Source organism: Pomacea canaliculata, linkage group LG10 (assembly GCF_003073045.1).
Source record: "Pomacea canaliculata isolate SZHN2017 linkage group LG10, ASM307304v1, whole genome shotgun sequence".
NCBI classification, from domain to species: Eukaryota; Metazoa; Mollusca; class Gastropoda; order Architaenioglossa; family Ampullariidae; genus Pomacea; species Pomacea canaliculata.
In genome coordinates this window covers 17357865-17377541 of record NC_037599.1, presented here as the reverse complement: position 1 = coordinate 17377541, position 19677 = coordinate 17357865, and the positions used below count along the sequence as shown (strand labels likewise).

The following is a 19677-nucleotide window of genomic DNA, read 5'->3' as shown; positions in this document are numbered from 1 at the left end:
CAGCATGGCGTTTGACAATCTGTTTTCCCCGACGCAGATTTTGGCAGCCTGCAGGACAGTCTCCGCTGACGCTGCTGCACGTTGAGGCGGTTGGCACAGGCGCCGCAAACTGCTGAACATCGACGACCATAGTGCCAGGCGAGCAAGCTTTGTCGCACTATCTCCGTCCAGCCAGCTTCGCACACGCCAGAGTCTGCACGACTCGGTCCGGTCACACCCTGCACCTGGGCACAGGCCCTCTCCCAGGCAGCGACCGCAGTCGCGTGAGCAGTTCAAGGCAAGGAACCGAAGTCGGAACATCGTCTGGCAGGCCGTCGTTGACACGCCCTTTGCAAGCACTGGCCTCCAGCGATCTTGCAGTGAAAGGCAAGATCGCCGCGCACGCTGGCGCAGTGTTCGGCAGTCCTCCCGGTGGAATGCGCAGCACACCCCCTGGTGCACAGGCCGTCGGCAGCGCTGCACGTTTCACTACCGTTGCACAGCTGCCACAAACGTTTCTCGCACTTGGCTCCAAATGTGCCAGAAGCGCACTGCTTGTTGCAGTGTTTGCCAGTCCAGCCGTCCAGACACACATTTGCTCGTGGAGGCATTCCCCGGTGACGGCATCACACGTCGGCGTCTGCTCCTGCGTGCTGTGTCCAGGCAGTGTCCGCAGTCTCGAGTGCAGTTGACGGGCCATGCGTTCCAGCTGGACACTTGTATCGACACTCAGCACGCCCAGCCAGCGGTGCCCTTGCAGGCACGTTCGCTTCAGGCGACAGGCAACTGGAAAAAACGACCCTTTGCACCCAATGCAAAGACGGCGACGCGCATGCTGCACTGGCGTTTGACAATCTGTTCCCGACGCAGATTTTGGCAGCCTGCAGGACAGTCTCCGCTGACGCTGCTGCACGTTGAGGCGTTGGCACAGGCGCCGCAAACTGCTGAACATCGACGACCATAGGTGCCAGGCGAGCAAGCTTTGTCGCACCTATCTCCGTCCAGCCAGCTTCGCACACGCAGCGTCTGCACACGACCCGGTCTCCGCGTCACACCCTGCACCTGGGCCACCAGGCTCTCCAGGCAGCGACCGCAGTCGCGTGAGCAGTTCATTGTTCTGGGCGACTCTCGTCGCACTCTCGTCCAGAACCAGCCGGCCTGGCAGCCGTCTTGACACGCTCCTTGAGCAGCAAGCACTGGCCGTGCGATCCTTTGCAGTGAAGGCAAGAGTCGCCCGCGCACGCTGCGCACCGTGTTCGGCAGTCCTCCCCGGTGGAATGCGCAGCACACCCCCTGGTGCACAGGCCGTCGGCAGCGCTGCACGTTTCACTACCGTTTGCACAGCTGCCACAAAACTTTCGCACCTTGGCTCCAAATGTGCCAGAAGCGCACTGCTTGTTGCAGTGTTTGCCAGTCCAGCCGTCCAGACACACATTTGCTCGTGGACATTCCCCGGTGACGGCATCACACGTCGTCTGCTCCTGCGTGCTGTTGTCCAGGCAGTGTCCGCAGTCTCGAGTGCAGTTGACGCCATGCGTTCCAGCTGGACACTTGTATCGACACTCAGCACCCGCCCAGCCAGCGGTGCACCTTGCAGGCACTTCTTCAGGCGACAGGCACTGGCAAACGACCCTTTGCACCCAATGCAAGACGGCGACGCGCATGCTGCACATGGCGTTTGACAATCTGTTCCCCGACGCAGATTTTGGCAGCCTGCAGGACAGTCTCCGCTGACGCATGCTGCACGTTGAGGCGTTGGCACAGGCGCGCAACTGCTGAACATCGACGACCATAGGTGCCAGGCGAGCAAGCTTTGTCGCACCTATCTCCGTCCAGCAGCTTCGCACACGCCAGCGTCTGCACACGCACCGGTCTCCGCGTCACACTGCACTGGGCCACAGCCTCTCCAGGCAGCGACCGCAAGTCGCGTGAGCAGTTCACTCCGTGTGTTCCTGGCGGGCACCGAAGTCGGCACTCTCGTCCGAACCAGCCGGCCTGGCAGCCGTCTTGACACGCTCTTGCAGCAAGCACTGGCCGTGCGATCCTTTGCAGTGAAGGCAAGATCGCCCGCGCACGCTGCGCACCGTGTTCGGCAGTCCTCCCCGGTGGAATGCGCAGCACACCCCTGGTGCACAGGCGTCGGCAGCGCTGCACGTTTCACTACCGTTTGCACAGCTCCACAAACTCGCGCACTTGGCTCCAATGTGCCAGAAGCGCACTGCTTGTTGCAGTGTTTGCCAGTCCAGCCGTCCAGACACACATTTGCTCGTGGACATTCCCCGGTGACGGCATCACACGTCGTCTGCTCCTGCGTGCTGTTGTCCAGGCAGTGTCCGCAGTCTCGAGTGCAGTTGACGCCATGCGTTCCAGCTGGACACTTGTATCGACACTCAGCACCCGCCCAGCCAGCGGTGCACCCTTGCAGGCACGTTCCTTCAGGCGACAGGCACTGGCCAAACGACCCTTTGCACCCAATGCAAGACGGCGACGCGCATGCTGCACATGGCGTTTGACAATCTGTTCCCCGACGCAGATTTTGCAGCCTGCAGGACAGTCTCCGCTGAACGCTGCTGCACGTTGAGGCGTTGGCACAGGCGCCGCAAACTGCTGAACATCGACGACGCATAGGTTGCAGGCGAGCAAGCTTTGTCGCACTATCTCCCGTCCAGCCAGCTTCGCACACGCCAGCGTCTGCACACGACCCGGTCTCGGTCACACCCTGCACCTGGGCCACCAGTTCAGGCCTCTCCAGGCAGCGACCGCAGTCGCGTGAGCAGTTCACTCCGTGCGCACCGGTGTTCCTGGCGGGCACCGAGTCGGCACTCTCGTCCGAACCAGCCGGCCTGGCAGCCGTCTTGACACGCTCCTTGAGGCAGCAAGCATGGCCGTGCGATCCTTTGCAGTGAAGGCAAGAGTACCGCCCGCGCAAACGCTGCAATGCATTGGCCGTGTTCGGCAGTCCTCCCGGTGGAACGGCCTGCTGCCGCGTGAAGCACAGGCGCCATGCCCTGGTGCACAGGCCGTCGACAAGCAGCGCTGCACGTTTCACTACCGTTTGCACAGCTGCAGCCGTCGCGCACTTGGCCAAATGTGCAAAAGCGCACTGATCCTTGTCATGCCAGTGTTTGCCAGTCCGCCCCCAGCCGTGCTCAGACAACAGCATTTGCTCGTGGAACAGTTCCCCGGTGAGTTCCCGGTGGAATGACGGCACAACGCACTCGTATTGCTCAACAATGTTGCGTGCGTGTCACAGAACCGTGTTGCGTGTCTCCAGGTCACAAGACAGGCAGTCCGCAGTCTCGAGTGCAGTTGACGCCATGCGTTCCAGCTGGACACTTGTATCGACACTCAGCACCCGCCCAGCCAGCGGTGCACCCTTGCAGGCACGTTCCTTCAGGCGACAGGCACTGGCCAAACGACCCTTTGCACCCAATGCAAGACGGCGACGCGCATGCTGCACATGGCGTTTGACAATCTGTTCCCCGACGCAGATTTTGGCAGCCTGCAGGACAGTCTCCGCTGACGCTGCTGCACGTTGGGCGTTGGCAAGGCGCCGCAAACTGCTGAACATCGACGACATAGGTGCCAGGCGAGCAAGCTTTGTCGCACCTATTCCCGTCCAGCCAGCTTTCGCACACGCCAGCGTCTGCACACGACCCGGTCTCCGCGTCACACCCTGCACCTGGGCCACCAGGCTCTCAGGCAGCGACGCAGTCGCGTGAGCAGTTCACTCCGTGTGTTCTGCGGGCACGAAGTCGGGCACTCTCGTCCGAACCAGCCGGCCTGGCAGCCGTCTTGACACGCTATCTTGAGGCAGCAAGCACTGGCCGTGCGATCTTTGCAGTGAAGGCAAGAGTCGCCAAGCGGCACGCTGCGCACCGTGTTCGGCAGTCCTCCCCGGTGGAATGCGCAGCACACCCCCTGGTGCACAGGCCGTCGGCAGCGCTGCACGTTTCACTACCGTTTGCACAGCTGCCACAAACTTTCGCGCACTTGGCTCCAAATGTGCCAGAAGCGCACTGCTTGTTGCAGTGTTTGCCAGTCCAGCCGTCCAGACACACATTTGCTCGTGGACATTCCCCGGTGACGGCATCACACGTCGTCTGCTCCTGCGTGCTGTTGTCCAGGCAGTGTCCGCAGTCTCGAGTGCAGTTGACGCCATGCGTTCCAGCTGGACACTTGTATCGACACTCAGCACCCGCCCAGCCAGCGGTGCACCCTTGCAGGCACGTTCCTTCAGGCGACAGGCACTGGCCAAACGACCCTTTGCACCCAATGCAAGACGGCGACGCGCATGCTGCACATGGCGTTTGACAATCTGTTCCCGACGCAGATTTTTGGCAGCCTGCAGGACAGTCTCCGCTGACGCTGCTGCACGTTGAGGCGTTGCACAGGCGCCGCAAACTGCTGAACATCGACGACCAAATAGTGCCAGGCGAGCAAGCTTTGTCGCACCTAGTCCCGTCCAGCCAGCTTCGCACACGCCAGCGTCTGCACACGACCCGGTCTCCGCGTCACACCCTGCACCTGGGCCACCAGGCCTCTCCAGGCAGCGACCGCAGTCGCGTGAGCAGTTCACTCCGTGTGTTCCTGGCGGGCACCGAAGTCGGCACTCTCGTTCCGAACCAGCCGGCCTGGCAGCCGTCTTGACACGCTCCTTGAGGCAGCAAGCACTGGCCGTGCGATCCTTTGCAGTGAAGGCAAGAGTCGCCCGCGCACGCTGCGCACCGTGTTCGGCAGTCCTCCCCGGGTGGGAATGCGCAGCACACCCCCTGGGCACAGGCCGTCGGCAGCGCTGCACGTTTCACTACCGTTTGCAGCAGCCTGCCACAAACTTTCGGCACTTGGCTCCAAATGTGCCAGAAGCGCACTGCTTGTTGCAGTGTTTGCCAGTCCAGCGTCCAGACACACATTTGCTCGTGGACATTCCCGGTGACGGCATCACACGTCGTCTTGCTCCTGCGTGCTGTTGTCAGGCATGTGTCCGCAGTCCTCGAGTGCAGTTGACGCATGCGTTCCAGCTGGACACTTGTATCGACACTCAGCACCCGCCCAGCCAGCGGTGCACCCTTGCAGGCACGTTCCTCCTTCAGGCGACAGGCACTGGCCAAACGACCCTTTGCACCCAATGCAAGACGGCGACGCGCATGCTGCACATAGCGTTTGACAATCTGTTCCGACGCAGATTTTTGGCAGCCTGCAGGACAGTCTCCGCTGACGCTGCTGCAACGTTGAGGCGTTGGCAAGGCGCCGCAAACTGCTGAACATTCGACGACCATAGGTGCCAGGCGAGCAAGCTTTGTCGCACCTAGTCTCCCGTCCACAGCTTCGCACACGCCAGCGTCTGCACACGACCCGGTCTCCGCGTCACACCCTGCACCTGGGCCACCAGGCCTCTCCAGGCAGCGACCGCAGTCGCGTGAGCAGTTCACTCCGTGTGTTCCTGGCGGGCACCGAAGTCGGCACTCTCGTCCGAACCAGCCGGCCTGGCAGCCGTCTTGACACGCTCCTTGAGGCAGCAAGCACTGGCCGTGCGATCCTTTGCAGTGAAGGCAAGAGTCGCCCGCGCACGCTGCGCACCGTGTTCGGCAGTCCTCCCCGGTGGAATGCCGCAGCACCCCCTGGTGCACAGGCCCGGCAGCGCTGCACGTTTCACTACCGTTTGCACAGCTGCCCACAGCCAACTTTCGCGCACTTGGCCTCCAAATGTGCCAGAAGCGCACTGCTTGTTGCAGTGTTTTGCCAGTCCAGCCGTCCAGACACACATTTGCTCGTGGACATTCCCGGTGACGGATCACACGTCGTCTGCTCCTGCGTGCTGTTGTCTCGCAGGCAGTGTCCGCAGTCTCGAGTGCAGTTGACGCCATGCGTTCCAGCTGGACACTTGTATCGACACTCAGCACCCGCTGCCAGCCAGCGTGTGCACTCCTTGCACGTTCTTCAGGCGACAGGCACTGGCCAAACGACCCTTTGCACCCAATGCAAGACGGCGACGGCATGCTGCACATGGCGTTTGACAATCTGTTCCCCGACGCAGATTTTGGCAGCCTGCAGGACAGTCTCCGCTGACGCTGCTGCACGTTGAGGCGTTGGCACAGGCGCCGCAAACTGCTGAACATCGACGACCATAGGTGCCAGGCGAGCAAGCTTTGTCGCACCTATCTCCCGTCCAGCCAGCTTCGCACACGCCAGCGTCTGCACACGACCCGGTCTCCGCGTCACACCCTGCACCTGGGCCACCAGGCCTCTCCAGGCAGCGACCGCAGTCGCGTGAGCAGTTCACTCCGGTGTTCCTGGCGGGCACCGAAGTCGGCACTCTCGTCCGAACCAGCCGGCCTGGCAGCCGTCTTGACACGCTCCTTGAGGCAGCAAGCACTGGCCGTGCGATCCTTTGCAGTGAAGGCAAGAGTCGCCCGCGCACGCTGCGCACCGTGTTCGGCAGTCCTCCCCGGTGGAATGCGCAGCACACCCCCTGGTGCACAGGCCGTCGGCAGCGCTGCACGTTTCACTACCGTTTGCACAGCTGCCACAAACTTTCGCGCACTTGGCTCCAAATGTGCCAGAAGCGCACTGCTTGTTGCAGTGTTTGCCAGTCCAGCCGTCCAGACACACATTTGCTCGTGGACATTCCCCGGTGACGGCATCACACGTCGTCTGCTCCTGCGTGCTGTTGTCCAGGCAGTGTCCGCAGTCTCGAGTGCAGTTGACGCCATGCGTTCCAGCTGGACACTTGTATCGACACTCAGCACCCGCCCAGCCAGCGGTGCACCCTTGCAGGCACGTTCCTTCAGGCGACAGGCACTGGCCAAACGACCCTTTGCACCCAATGCAAGACGGCGACGCGCATGCTGCACATGGCGTTTGACAATCTGTTCCCCGACGCAGATTTTGGCAGCCTGCAGGACAGTCTCCGCTGACGCTGCTGCACGTTGAGGCGTTGGCACAGGCGCCGCAAACTGCTGAAACATCGAACGACCATAGGTGCCAGGCGAGCAAGCTTTGTCGCACCTATCTCCCGTCCAGCCAGCTTCGCACACGCCAGCGTCTGCACACGACCCGGTCTCCGCGTCACACCCTGCACCTGGGCCACCAGGCCTCTCCAGGCAGCGACCGCAGTCGCGTGAGCAGTTCACTCCGTGTGTTCCTGGCGGGCACCGAAGTCGGCACTCTCGTCCGAACCAGCCGGCCTGGCAGCCGTCTTGACACGCTCCTTGAGGCAGCAAGCACTGGCCGTGCGATCCTTTGCAGTGAAGGCAAGAGTCGCCCGCGCACGCTGCGCACCGTGTTCGGCAGTCCTCCCCGGTGGAATGCGCAGCACACCCCCTGGTGCACAGGCCGTCGGCAGCGCTGCACGTTTCACTACCGTTTGCACAGCTGCCACAAACTTTCGCGCACTTTGGCTCCAAATGTGCCCAGAAGCGCACTGCTTGTTGGCAGTGTTTGCCAGTCCAGCCGTCCAGACACACATTTGCTCGTGGACATTCCCCGGTGACGGCATCACACGTCGTCTGCTCCCTGCGTGCTGTTGTCCAGGCAGTGTCCGCAGTCTTCGAGTGCAGTTGACGCATGCGTGTCAGCTGGATCACTTGTATCGACACTCAGGCGGCACGCGCAGCCAGCAGCGGTGCACCTTGCAGGCACGTTCCTTCAGGCGACAGGCACTGGCCAAACGACCCTTTGCACCCAATGCAAGACGGCGACGCGCATGCTGCACATGGCGTTTTGACAATCTGTTCCCCGACGGCAGATTTTGGCAGCCTGCAGGACAGTCTCCGCTGACGCTGCTGCACGTTGGAGGCGTTGGCACAGGCGCCGGCGCCGCAAACTGGCTGTAACATCGACGACCATAGGTGCCAGGCGAGCAGCTTTGTCGCACCCTATCTCCCGTCCAGCCAGCTTCGCACACGCCAGCGTCTGCACACGACCCGGTCTCCGCGTCACACCCTGCACCTGCTGGGCCACCAGGCCTCTCCAGGCAGGCGACCCGCAGTCGCGTGAGCAGTTCACTCCGTGTGTTCCTGGGCGGGCACCGAAGTCGGCACTCTCGTCCCGAACCAGCCGGCCTGGCAGCCGTCTTGACACGCTCCTTGAGGCAGCAAGCAACTGGCCGTGCGATCCTTTGCAGTGAAGGCAAGAGTCGCCGCGCACGCTGCGCACCGTGTTCGGCAGTCCTCCCGGTGGAATGCGCAGCACACCCCCTGGTGCACAGGCCGTCGGCAGCGCTGCACGTTTCACTACCGTTTGCACAGCTGCCACAAACTTTCGCGCACTTGGCTCCAAATGTGCAGAAGCGCACTGCTTGTTGCAGTGTTTGCAGTCCAGCCGTCCAGACACACATTTGCTCGTGGACATTCCCCGGTGACGGCATCACACGTCGTCTGCTCCTGCGTGCTGTTGTCCAGGCAGTGTCCGCAGTCTCGAGTGCAGTTGACGCCATGCGTTCCAGCTGGACACTTGTATCGACACTCAGCACCCGCCCAGCCAGCGGTGCACCCTTGCAGGCACGTTCCTTCAGGCGACAGGCACTGGCCAAACGACCCTTTGCACCCAATGCAAGACGGCGACGCGCATGCTGCACATGGCGTTTGACAATCTGTTCCCCGACGCAGATTTTGGCAGCCTGCAGGACAGTCTCCGCTGACGCTGCTGCACGTTGAGGCGTTGGCACAGGCGCCGCAAACTGCTGAACATCGACGACCATAGGTGCCAGGCGAGCAAGCTTTGTCGCACCTATCTCCCGTCCAGCCAGCTTCGCACACGCCAGCGTCTGCACACGACCCGGTCTCCGCGTCACACCCTGCACCTGGGCCACCAGGCCTCTCCAGGCAGCGACCGCAGTCGCGTGAGCAGTTCACTCCGTGTGTTCCTGGCGGGCACCGAAGTCGGCACTCTCGTCCGAACCAGCCGGCCTGGCAGCCGTCTTGACACGCTCCTTGAGGCAGCAAGCACTGGCCGTGCGATCCTTTGCAGTGAAGGCAAGAGTCGCCCGCGCACGCTGGCGCACCCGTGTTCGCAGTCCTCCCCGGTGGAATGCGCAGCACACGACCTGGTGCACAGGCCGTCGGCAGCGCTGCACGTTTCACTACCGTTTGCACAGCTCCAACTTTCGCGCACTTGGCTCCAAATGTGCCAGAAGCGCACTGCTTGTTGCGTGTTTGCCAGTCCAGCGTCCAGACACACATTTGCTCGTGGACATTCCGGTGACGGCAATCACACGTCGTCTGCTCTGCGTGCTGTTGTCCAGGCAGTGTCCGCAGTCTCTGAGTGCAGTTGAACGCCATGCGTTCCAGCTGGACACTTGTAGTACACTCAGGCACCCGCCATGTCCAGCCAGTTATGCACCTTGCGAGACGAGTGTAGCCGGCAGCAGCAGGCTATCACGTCGAATTGTCCTTGGTGTGGCATCCAGTGGCACGTGACGCTGGCTCTGCGCAATGTTAGATGCAATCCTTGTCCAGTTGTTCCTAATTGTGCGTGCTTTGCAGCGCTGATATGGGCATCCGCAGTTCGGCTGGCTTTGCAACGTTGGTCGTCCGATTAGTAGGACAATCTCGCACAAAACTCCTGAGACATGGGGATCGCCGTACTGCTTAGCCTGCAGCGGGACAAGCGTTGTCGTGCAGTGCCTGTAGACTCCTTCCAACTCTGTGTCGCAGACATTATGTGTCGTGCTTTGCACCAAGCCGTGTTGGTCCGCGTCACACCGCTCCTGTCTGGGTCGATGTGATCTTTTCTTCTCAGCAGCGGCCACGGTTCGCGAGAGCAGTCAGACGTTATCCCGTAATGTTCTCTGGAAGGGCCGAAATCGGCGTTCTTCGTCCTAAGAGGTGCTGCATAGCGCATCTTATACATGTCACTTGCGGTAGCGAAGCACTGGCTGTAGCGACTTTGCCAGTGAGTGCATCGGATGTCGTTGCAGGATAATTACAGTTTGTTTGTACACTGTATGCCGGCCCTTGTGAGTTTTTTTCACACCAGCGGCGGGCAAGTTTCCATCTGTTGTACTGATACTGGTCTGGCGCCAAAGACAGCCGAGTGTATATTTTACTTTTCACGTGACGTGCAGGCTCACAATAACATTTACAGTCTCTTCCTTCCATCCCTAGAAGACTTGTAATCTTTTGGGCAGATGCCCTGAGGAGTTACAGTGTTTCAAGTTGTGTCGTTTTAAAAGGCACTGGCCAGCATCTTTGAACAAGTTTGGTGTCCGTCGTTCCTCTTGGCTAAGCTTGATAAGGTTTTCTTCGACATTCGCGTGGGAAGCCATAACGCATTAATGACATTCCCTGAGAGGCAAATACCATGTTGTGGGAATCACAGTTGTGTACTCTGCGCCAAGCAGTTTCTTTGGCATGTAGTCGTGCCATGTAATTCGTCCGATTCAGTCATTTGGTGTTGCATTGTGTTCGTTCATGAAGCCCTTTTGCAGCTTTCTTCACGCTTCGGGCGGTTTTGTCCGAAGTTGAGTGTGTTTGTTGAATGTGGCATTCAAGCACTGTCGCTTTTAAAGCAAGTCTCCGTAAGTTCCTGCGCATACAAAACCGTCGAATTTAGACGAAATGGCTGGCTGGTCGATGTATGTTGCTTTTACGCGCGAGGTGAGGTTCCCCGTTGATCTGGCCAAGGTTGGGCACGTACCCACAGATGTCAGACAGATCCGGCCGGGCTCCTACTATAAGCAGTCAGGTCCGCCTGTAGGAACCTCCTTTTGGCACGACGCGTATTCGGACTGCACTACTAGTCTCCTTGTTCTATATATGTTCATTAGTACCGGATTCACGTTGCATTTCTGATTTGCGGCGTTGCGGTGTTCGAAGTATGGCCTATGCTTTGCATTTAATTCGTAGAGTTGGTGCAAATGGTGTTAGTAATCACTTCAGTACAAGTGAGCCGTTAGGTTTGTGAACGACTGCTGTTTTTATCATAGGTTATTTGTGCTCGTTGAAGAACTGACTTGCGTGTCGTCGTGTCGCTGGAGATGCAAAGCCTGTCGTCGACTGTGCAATGGACAGTTTGCCATCCAAGAATGATATCTGATGAAGCCGTACAAGTGTTGCGGTTTAGAAAGTTTGGCAAATATCTGCCCGAGTCACGCCTGGCTTTGGTGAAAGTACTGTAAATGTCGAGCGTGGAAGTGAATGGTTGTGTGGTCTACTTCATTGACCACACGGTTGTATGGTGTGGCTGTGTAGACGTTGTTTGTATGCGTACTTGGAGACCATCTTTGTGACGAAGCGGAAGTTCTGAGACTAGTAGTCGGTGACGCTAGTTGGACCATTGATTAGGGCTTGTATCCTATTGTTTTGTGTTGCGTGTAGGCCGATACGAAAATTGTGGGGTCAGGTCAGAGTAAGGTCGTCGGTGCTGTAATGAGATGGTATAAGATGGCCATGGATGGGACGTCATCTGTCAGGGTGTTTACTAGTGAGTTGGAAATTGTCGGCAGCGAGGGACTTCGGTCTGAGGTAGTGGTTAATAGAGATCCTCTTCCGTTTACCATGTTGATATGGTCCCTCTGGTGCGTGGCCGCTTGGTCGGTTTGTGTACCAAGTGACAATGTGCTGTTGAAGGTTTTTGTAATCTGATAATACTTTTGTTGCTTGCAGCATTTGCAGAAGTATGTGCAGCGGCCGGAAGTTTGTGTCGCGAGTGTCATCGGTGATCTCGCCATAGTGGCCGGCGATTTCTTTGTGAGAGGGAAGTTTTTCTGCCATGTTAGCAGCTGTTTGTAATCTTTACGGTGGAGGTTTCGACTGGCAGACTGTCGCGTCACGAGTTTTCATTGCAGTAGCGTCCCGTGGGAATACAGGACAGAGCGTAAAGCTTCCATTTACGACACCGCACTGGTAAATTGCAGGGGTCTCAATACAAAGGCTGCTTTGTCCCGGCGGCTGCATCGACGGTTGTAAGCGGGCGGTAAGCTCGACGGTGTTAGTGGGTATGTATTCAAGAATAGGTGCGCATTACAGTCTGGTCCTGTTGTGTCGTCTGGGGTGGTTCAGCAAGTACACGTTGGTTCTTGAATGCAGGTCCGAGCACTAAGAGTTGCTGGGGGTAGTCAAGAGAGTGTAGTGCGAGCACCCGCACATGGTAGATACTATCGGTCAGGAAGTACTGCCGCTTGCTATATCAGTCTGTTTGCGGGGCGTTCTAGAGCGTGCCTATTGTTTGTCTCTATAAGAATAATTTGGAATGTTTTTCATGGATTCCCTTTTCGACTTTGCTCGCTGCTATGTACGGATAATTCCAACGTTCGGCGGCATCGTATTCTTTTTGTAGAAAGAGAACATACTCGGCTCTGTTCGTAGGATCTTTGAGTTGGCCCAAGACACAAAAAGGAAAGAAAAGAAACAACAACATTCTGTCGATTACAACTCTCGATACAATGTTGGCATCACTCCACACTACAATATCTCTATTGCTCCATACCAAAATGTCTGAGGTTTTCTCCAGGTACCAATTCTCAGTCTGTGATATCTTGCGTTAATATTCTGTGACGTCAATATTTATTGTTTTGTCTTTGTATCATAAATGACGTTTTTTTAAGTGACCTATGACGCATAGTCCTGTTGTCTTCAAATCGCCATCTGAACTTATGACCTCTATCGAAATATCTGTCTTCTGACAAACTAAAGCAGCTGCGGGTCTTTCCCTCTAAAGAAAAATGCAGAGAAAAATAAAAACTAATAACGAACTATAAACAGAAGAGAAAAAAAAAAAGGAAGAGAAAAGACGAAGGACCTTATAAGATAGGAAAAAAGTGAGACAAAAAAGGTGAATTTGCAAACTGCTTTGAAGTAATTAATCAAGTGCAAAAGTTTTAGATTTATACATCTCCAGAACGCTTGTGGTCCGTACCTCTTAGTTTGGTAATGTGAAGCATCCACAATTCTTTTCTGTAGAAGTTTACTAGTGTCAGTCACCATTTGTATTTCCCTTATTTTATGTTTATTACCCATTTGTGAGTTCACTGGGTAAACAAGTAAGTAAGTAATATGAGTTTGGGGACAAAAGCTGAAGGCGATCCAGACTAGTTGCACCAATGTTCTCAATGGCACTGTTTGCATCAAGGTGCCATTGAAATTTATTTGTACTTGCCAGTCAGGCTGACCAGCAGTACACTTGAGTTAGTAGTGATCCACTGGATCTACCATGGTTATTAATAATAATAACATTCAAACAAATAATAATCATATAAAAATATCAAGATCAATGTAAACATTCTTTTAACGCCTACTGATGCAGGCCTTTTGTTTGTTGTTTGCAGAAAAATCATGTACGAGAAAAACTTCAAAGACAGCGAGTACACTAAACAAATATCATCATGATGGTGCGCACATTACTGGACTGTGATTTACTAAACGACGAAAAGGAAAACTTCTTCATAACGGTTATGTAATTATCTCCCCTAAATCTATGCCGCAAGGAGACCACTAGGGTCGCTGCGCGCAACGCGGACATCGCTATTGACACAGGAGACCGTTCTATGACCCATCTTATAGTATTCATATTCTTGTAGCATTTAACGTGCACTATAATCAAAGATTGTAAAGGATTTGATGGTGGGTAGATGGCAGATATGGAAGGGAAGAAAGCGCCGCTGTTTTGAGTACAGCCAGTGACCATATGTGGCTGTTCAGGTGACAGGGATAGAGCAGCATCAGATGAAGAACAGAGCACTCTGGCTAGGAGTACAGGGGAAGAGAGGTTAAGAAAAATCGAAGACATTAGCTTGCAAGAAATTTAAAACAGGCTTTTACTGAATGAAAGAACAGATGGGTAGCCATTGCAGACAACGTGGGAGAGGAGTGACATGTCCCGTTTCCTAGCTTTAAACACCAGACATGCAACGGAGTTCTGTACTTTCTGTAGTTTGTGAAGACGGTACACAGGGCAGCCTGCAAGCAAGGAGTTACAATGAAGCTGAGATAGAACAAATGTACAGACACGAATGGTAGCAGCACATAAAGAGAGAATATGGCAGATGGCGCTGGTCTTACGGGGCTCATGATAGGCCGACGGACAGACTGCTATAACAAGGGATATAACGAGGCTATCCAAGGCTATAACGAGGAATCCTAGATTTCGGACGGACTACAAAATGATGATGTTGGTGTCGCCCACCTTGACGTACTTGAGTGGACTGATGAATGATGTACGATTTCTTCTTCCAGAGCAGAAGAGGGCCTCTGTTTTGTCATCATTAAGTTACAATTTTTCTGTGTCGTTCAGTCGTTCACGTCACTAATAATAATAATGATGATGATAATGATGGGTGTTTTTAATGCGCAGCACCACGTCCAAAATAGATCACACTCGCGGCGCAGACCAGTAATGATAAAAATTAATAATAGTAAATAATACAGACTTCAGTGGTGTTAACAGCAGAGTGAGACTCAGTCGGCAGGGTAGAACAGTATTGCTGTCATCACCATTGTCAAAGGCAGATAATGTGTTAATAGTAGTTTCAGTACTGTAAAATGTCGATGAGCGTAAAGGATATGGTGGTGTTCCTGTAAGGCCACAGGTGAGTCAAAATCACTTTCTCAATTATCTTAGAGAGAAAAGACAAGTTTGAAATTGGGAGGTAGTTGTTAAGCGTTTATAATTTTTTATTGTTTATAAATTCCCACTTCTTATTATTATTAAGCGTGGGCTTCTTAAGAAGATAGGAAATCACCTGTTGACAAACTGACATTAACAATATTTGTAATGGCAGTAAGTAAAATAAGAAGACATGGTCTTTGGGTCAAACGGGCACTTTTATTTAACTCACTACCCCTGTACCCTTCCAGAAACTTTTGTACTCAATTTTCCCATGGTCCTGGAGGTATGGAATTTTCACCAGTTACTCATTTCCGGTGACAATGCAATTCAAGCATTAAGTAAAACAAATTTTAAAATTAAAAAACAAATTTGTTTGGGACCAAATTGGCCGAACTAGGGGAGATAGGTAATTGCTTCTCTAGGACTAGTAAACTAAAGGCTCTCTTCCCTACTTTGAGGATAGTGAGTTAAATAAAAGTGTAAAAGATTTGGCAAAAAGAATAAGCTCTAAAATCTATGTAGGGACGGAGATTAAATCAGGTTAAGCTTAAGAAAAACAAGAATGCAACATGCATCTATTAAGCTTAAGTACGAACAGAGATGTTGCACAAGAAAACTGAAGAATCACTGGAGAACAAAGTAACTCAATCTGTCAGGCGATGGCTTGTTCGATAAAAAGCGATTTACTTTTTAATAAGTTCTGAGTCACTTCCATGGTTTCCTTCCAAAGAAGGTGTGGGTTGTAGAAACCAGAAATTTATATAGACAAGATTGGGATCTCACGGCCGCTGTCAAACAGTAAAATGAAGTTTAAAAAATGAAAGGACTGTACTTGGAGACATTTACTCTTGAAAGAATGTCGATTTTAATAAATTTTAAAGTGATGCGAAGCCGATAAAATTTTAATAGTTGTGACTACGAATAAATCATTGCATGCTGATATTTTCCTCAATACAAGCATTTGATCATGGTATTAACTCAAAACGTACATAGGGGTAAGTGCGCGATGCTACCAGTAGAAGCATATGCCAGCAATAAAATTTTGACTGGTATTTTTTTTTTTAATTTATACCCATTAATCTACAAAGTAGACAATTATCTGTGATACTCCGTTCTAAAGAGCATTTTAAAAACATTTTCGTGGTGTAAAATGTAAAAAAAAAATAGGTTTTGATTACTGGTAGTAAAATCAAATGAAACATTGTAACTGTACGCGACAGAGAATTCACTAATTGGGAAGTCGGTCAACTATTAGAAATTTTAAAAAAATATATATTTACACGATATAAACAAACATAAAGTACCATTTAAATATTACTGTTTTATTCTTATTTTCAGTTGTTTGAGTACAAATCCATGTTGAATTGAGTAACCGGTAACTGACTTTAACATGACGCTTGATCACAGAATCTTTGCCTAGTTTCGAACATAATGAAACCCCTGATTTGTTGTTCACCCACCCACCCCAGCTGCTAAAGGGAAGTAATCAATAGTGGAACAACTCCTAAAGGTTTCAGTAACCTCCCTTATGTATTCATTCATATTTATACTCACAGAGCGATGTGTACGACCCGGCCCAGGCGGCACTGCGCGGGGTGGGTCAAATCTGAACCTTTCGCCGGCAAAGAGGAATTTAACATTATGATAACTATTAAAGATGAAAAATCGCTGTAGACCAAAGTGACAACCAAAATGACTTTTTCAATTTCCAAGCATATAGTAGGTTATTGCATTTGCATCAGTGGTACGACACTTAAAGTAATTCTTCAACAAACGAGGGTTACTTCCCCCTTATGTTGTGTAAACAGAGGAGTATTTTCTGCCCTGAATCTTATTTGCCGAAGTTAGTCCGCTGGAGGAACACCTTAGCACATGAATCTTCTGATGAGCCAATGAATATATAATGACTTCTGTAATCTACGCTGTCGGCAGCTGGGGGCTGGTCGGTTGGCTGTCTTGGCGGGGTTGGGGGGATCGAGGCCTTTGTCAATAAATGATGACACCTAGATCTACAGTTGATCTTCCCAGACTGTTTCAGCGTCTCTCGTCGACGTCCTGCACATCTGGGTCGCAGTAGCTCTTTTTTCTTCCTCCTAAATAATTCATAGCAAATTCACCTTTATTAATTCTCTATGCATAATGTTCCATTTCATTTCCCACTCACCTCTCTGTCGCGCCATAAGTTATCTTGGCCAACTACGTTTTATCCATTCACTGATTTCGCCACACATTAAATCTTTAACACTGCCAAAAATCATATATAGAAACTAGTTTAAAATAAGTAACGAATAGATTTTCAATCTACTTCGGCTATAAGCAAGGAATTACTTCTTGAAGGCTGAGTTCTATTAAGATTCTTCGCTTAGCTCACACGTCCACACGTACAACTAAAATGTCCGCTCAACACGTCTGCGTCTTTTATCTTCACCAGAGTTAGCTCCTCTTGCGTCGACTTCCAGACTTTTCCTCAACCACACTGCACTAGCATACGCACGTAAACTGCATTTCTGACAAGGTAAGAAAGATTTGTACATTTAATGCAAGGTGGAAGTGCCTTTTATATCCAATTCATCCACAGATTTCAACTTTTCAGCAATTTGGAAGATACTTTCTAGAAAATAGTACTGAAAGAAATCTATTAATTTTGTTAAGATGTGTTCGCCATTTTTACAGACTTTTGCAATAGATTTATCGCCGTCGTCACTTGTAGAATTATTACACGAGCCATTATTTTTCAATACATTTTTGTCTAAAAGCAGTACGCTAACGGTAGTATTAAAGTGGTTAAATTATAATATTAACAATTTGGGGATCTACTTGACAATAATGGAATACCTATGCAATTTTAAGTATTGCAGCAAATGCATGGTGATACAGTTAATTTTTTTTTACAGTACTATAACCGAATCATGTTAATTGTGAAATATAAAACATTTATCATAAATGAAGAGAATCAGAGGTAGACACTATATGCTATGCACCACTGTTAGACATAACTAAACATACAAAGGCACAGAAGACGTACACAGTAAACTCTTAGGCTCACAGACGCCTCCTATATGCATTAAAAATGGAAAATATCTTTTCCAGACTGTCAATGGAAACACAAATGTGCAGAGCATATCCCTTTACTGTTACAACAGATACAAAACTCCAGTTGTTTCAGTACCATATCCTTCACTGTGTGTTAGCTACAAACACTTATTATATAACATAAAACAAGATTTGATTGAATCTTTGCACTTTCTGTGCATAGTCAAAGGAAAGTATAGAGCACTTGTTCTTTGATTGTATTATTGTTAAAAACTTCTGGAATATAATCTTTTAATGCCAGGGTTATAACATGATGTCTGTATAAAAATGCCAGATAAGATGAACCTGATGTACTTCTGTATGTAATGATTGTTTAATGATTTTTATCTTTGTGCATTTTTTACAAGATAATGTATCAGTGAGGAGGAGGGGAGTGTAAGTGAAACTGTAGGTTTCTTTGCTTGTTTATGCACATGTGTGTGATAGAGAGACAAAAAGAAAGTGTGCAAGAGACAGGAAGAAAGTGAGACTATATTTTAGTGTTATGTTATAGTTATGTAAATTGACACTTGTTTTTAAGTGTTTGTACTGTATGTACTGTAATATAAAAAAAAATGTAAAAGAATGAAAAGTTTTTAAATGGAAGAAGAAAAATTGTACAGAGTTTGAGGGAGAGGTTATTAGTTGGTGGTCAAGCAGCTGTTTCACAGTTCACAATGCTTGGTTTTGTTTTTGTTTCCTTAATGTAAAGGTTTAGTTTTTTCCTATCTTTGTTTTTGACTTCATGCATATAGTATATTGTATCACTTCCTCTTACAGTTGAATGCTTCTTTATCCATAGGTGCAAAGCTTGGGTCCAGAAGATCAGGTAAATATATGCTAAATATATGCTAAATATATGCTAAATATATCCTCTAGTTTAGGCTACCTCCTACATGTGCAGTGACTTCAGTGGGGCTGATATCACAACCCATGTCTTATGGACCAGACTTTCATGTGCAGCTGGCAGAATCAAATGTCCTCTTTTAATTGCAGATTGTGTAGCCTATAAACTGCAGGTAAAGTTGTACAGCGGTTGTCAAGGCAAATTCACCTGAAAACTTTCTGGTGAACTGCACTAGCAGCTACTGACCTTATAACAGTATGCTTCAGTGGAAAGAGTTCTCATAATGCCAAGCACACATCAGTTTCAAGTGTTTAAAGAGTTCACGGATAACATGGAAAACATTCTTCACATAGATTAAGTGGTAGGAAATTTAAGATGCGAAGTGAAACAATTTATCTGGTCATACGACACACATTTCTCTTTGAACAGAATATTGAGAGGTCTTTTCCTCAATTTACGTCTGAACTTCATGCTGAAATAAAAGACAAGATCTTTTGCAAATCCACCGGCACGTAAGTGATATGCTCCAGAAAATGGCTGAAAAATTCAGGTCAGTTTCTGTGTTGCAAAGTCCATGTTTTGTTGCTCTAGCTCTTCCTGTTCTTCCCAATATGTTTGGTCTTAATGTTTTAGAGGATGAGAATATGTTAATGTATTGTAAACTGTTGTGCCTGTCGGCTCCTTTTAGTATTTTGCTGGATAAGGATACGACTGATGATGTGTGTTTGTCACTGTGTCACGATGTTATTTTTAGACCAGAACGCTGGTGGTTGACCTTTTTACGAGCAATCACAGTTTTAACAGCTTGTGCTTTTGCGTAGTTGGCACTGCTGTAGGAAAATATCTTTGTTTTACTGAAAGTGCAAGACTTGTTTGTCCTGTACGTGACTGGATAGCAAGCGATTTTGAAATATTTTGAGAAAATTCTTGATTGCGGTGTGACGAGGAAGTTCGCACGGCACGTTTGAAGAAAGCAGAGATGTGTGCATATATATATACACACATCTTTGAACAAAGTTAATCCAGTGGCATTTGTTGTCATTATCTTTTAGCATTTCCTAAATGAGTAGAAAACTCCATTTGAGCGTCGGAGAACACTCAGCAACAGCATATTGATTTCTGCAGGTCTGTTTTCTTTTACAGAGTATGCCATTTTTTTTCGGATTCGTGCAGACGACGCTATTTGTAAAAATAATACCCTTTCGTCACTTGTGTCTTCTCGAAAAATCCAA

The 19677-nt window shown here is 50.8% G+C and overlaps 1 protein-coding gene across 1 annotated transcript; it reads right to left on the bottom strand.

The window, feature by feature from the left end:
• Positions 1–7626: 7626 nt before the first annotated feature.
• On the bottom strand, positions 7627–9260 carry LOC112573758 (multiple epidermal growth factor-like domains protein 11). The gene is made up of 2 exons (XM_025254347.1): positions 8240–9260; positions 7627–8201 (listed from the first exon to the last, which is right to left on the bottom strand). Exons 1-2 carry the CDS (start codon positions 9258–9260, stop codon positions 7627–7629), a joined length of 1596 nt encoding a protein of 531 aa, XP_025110132.1.
• Positions 9261–19677: the final 10417 nt, after the last annotated feature.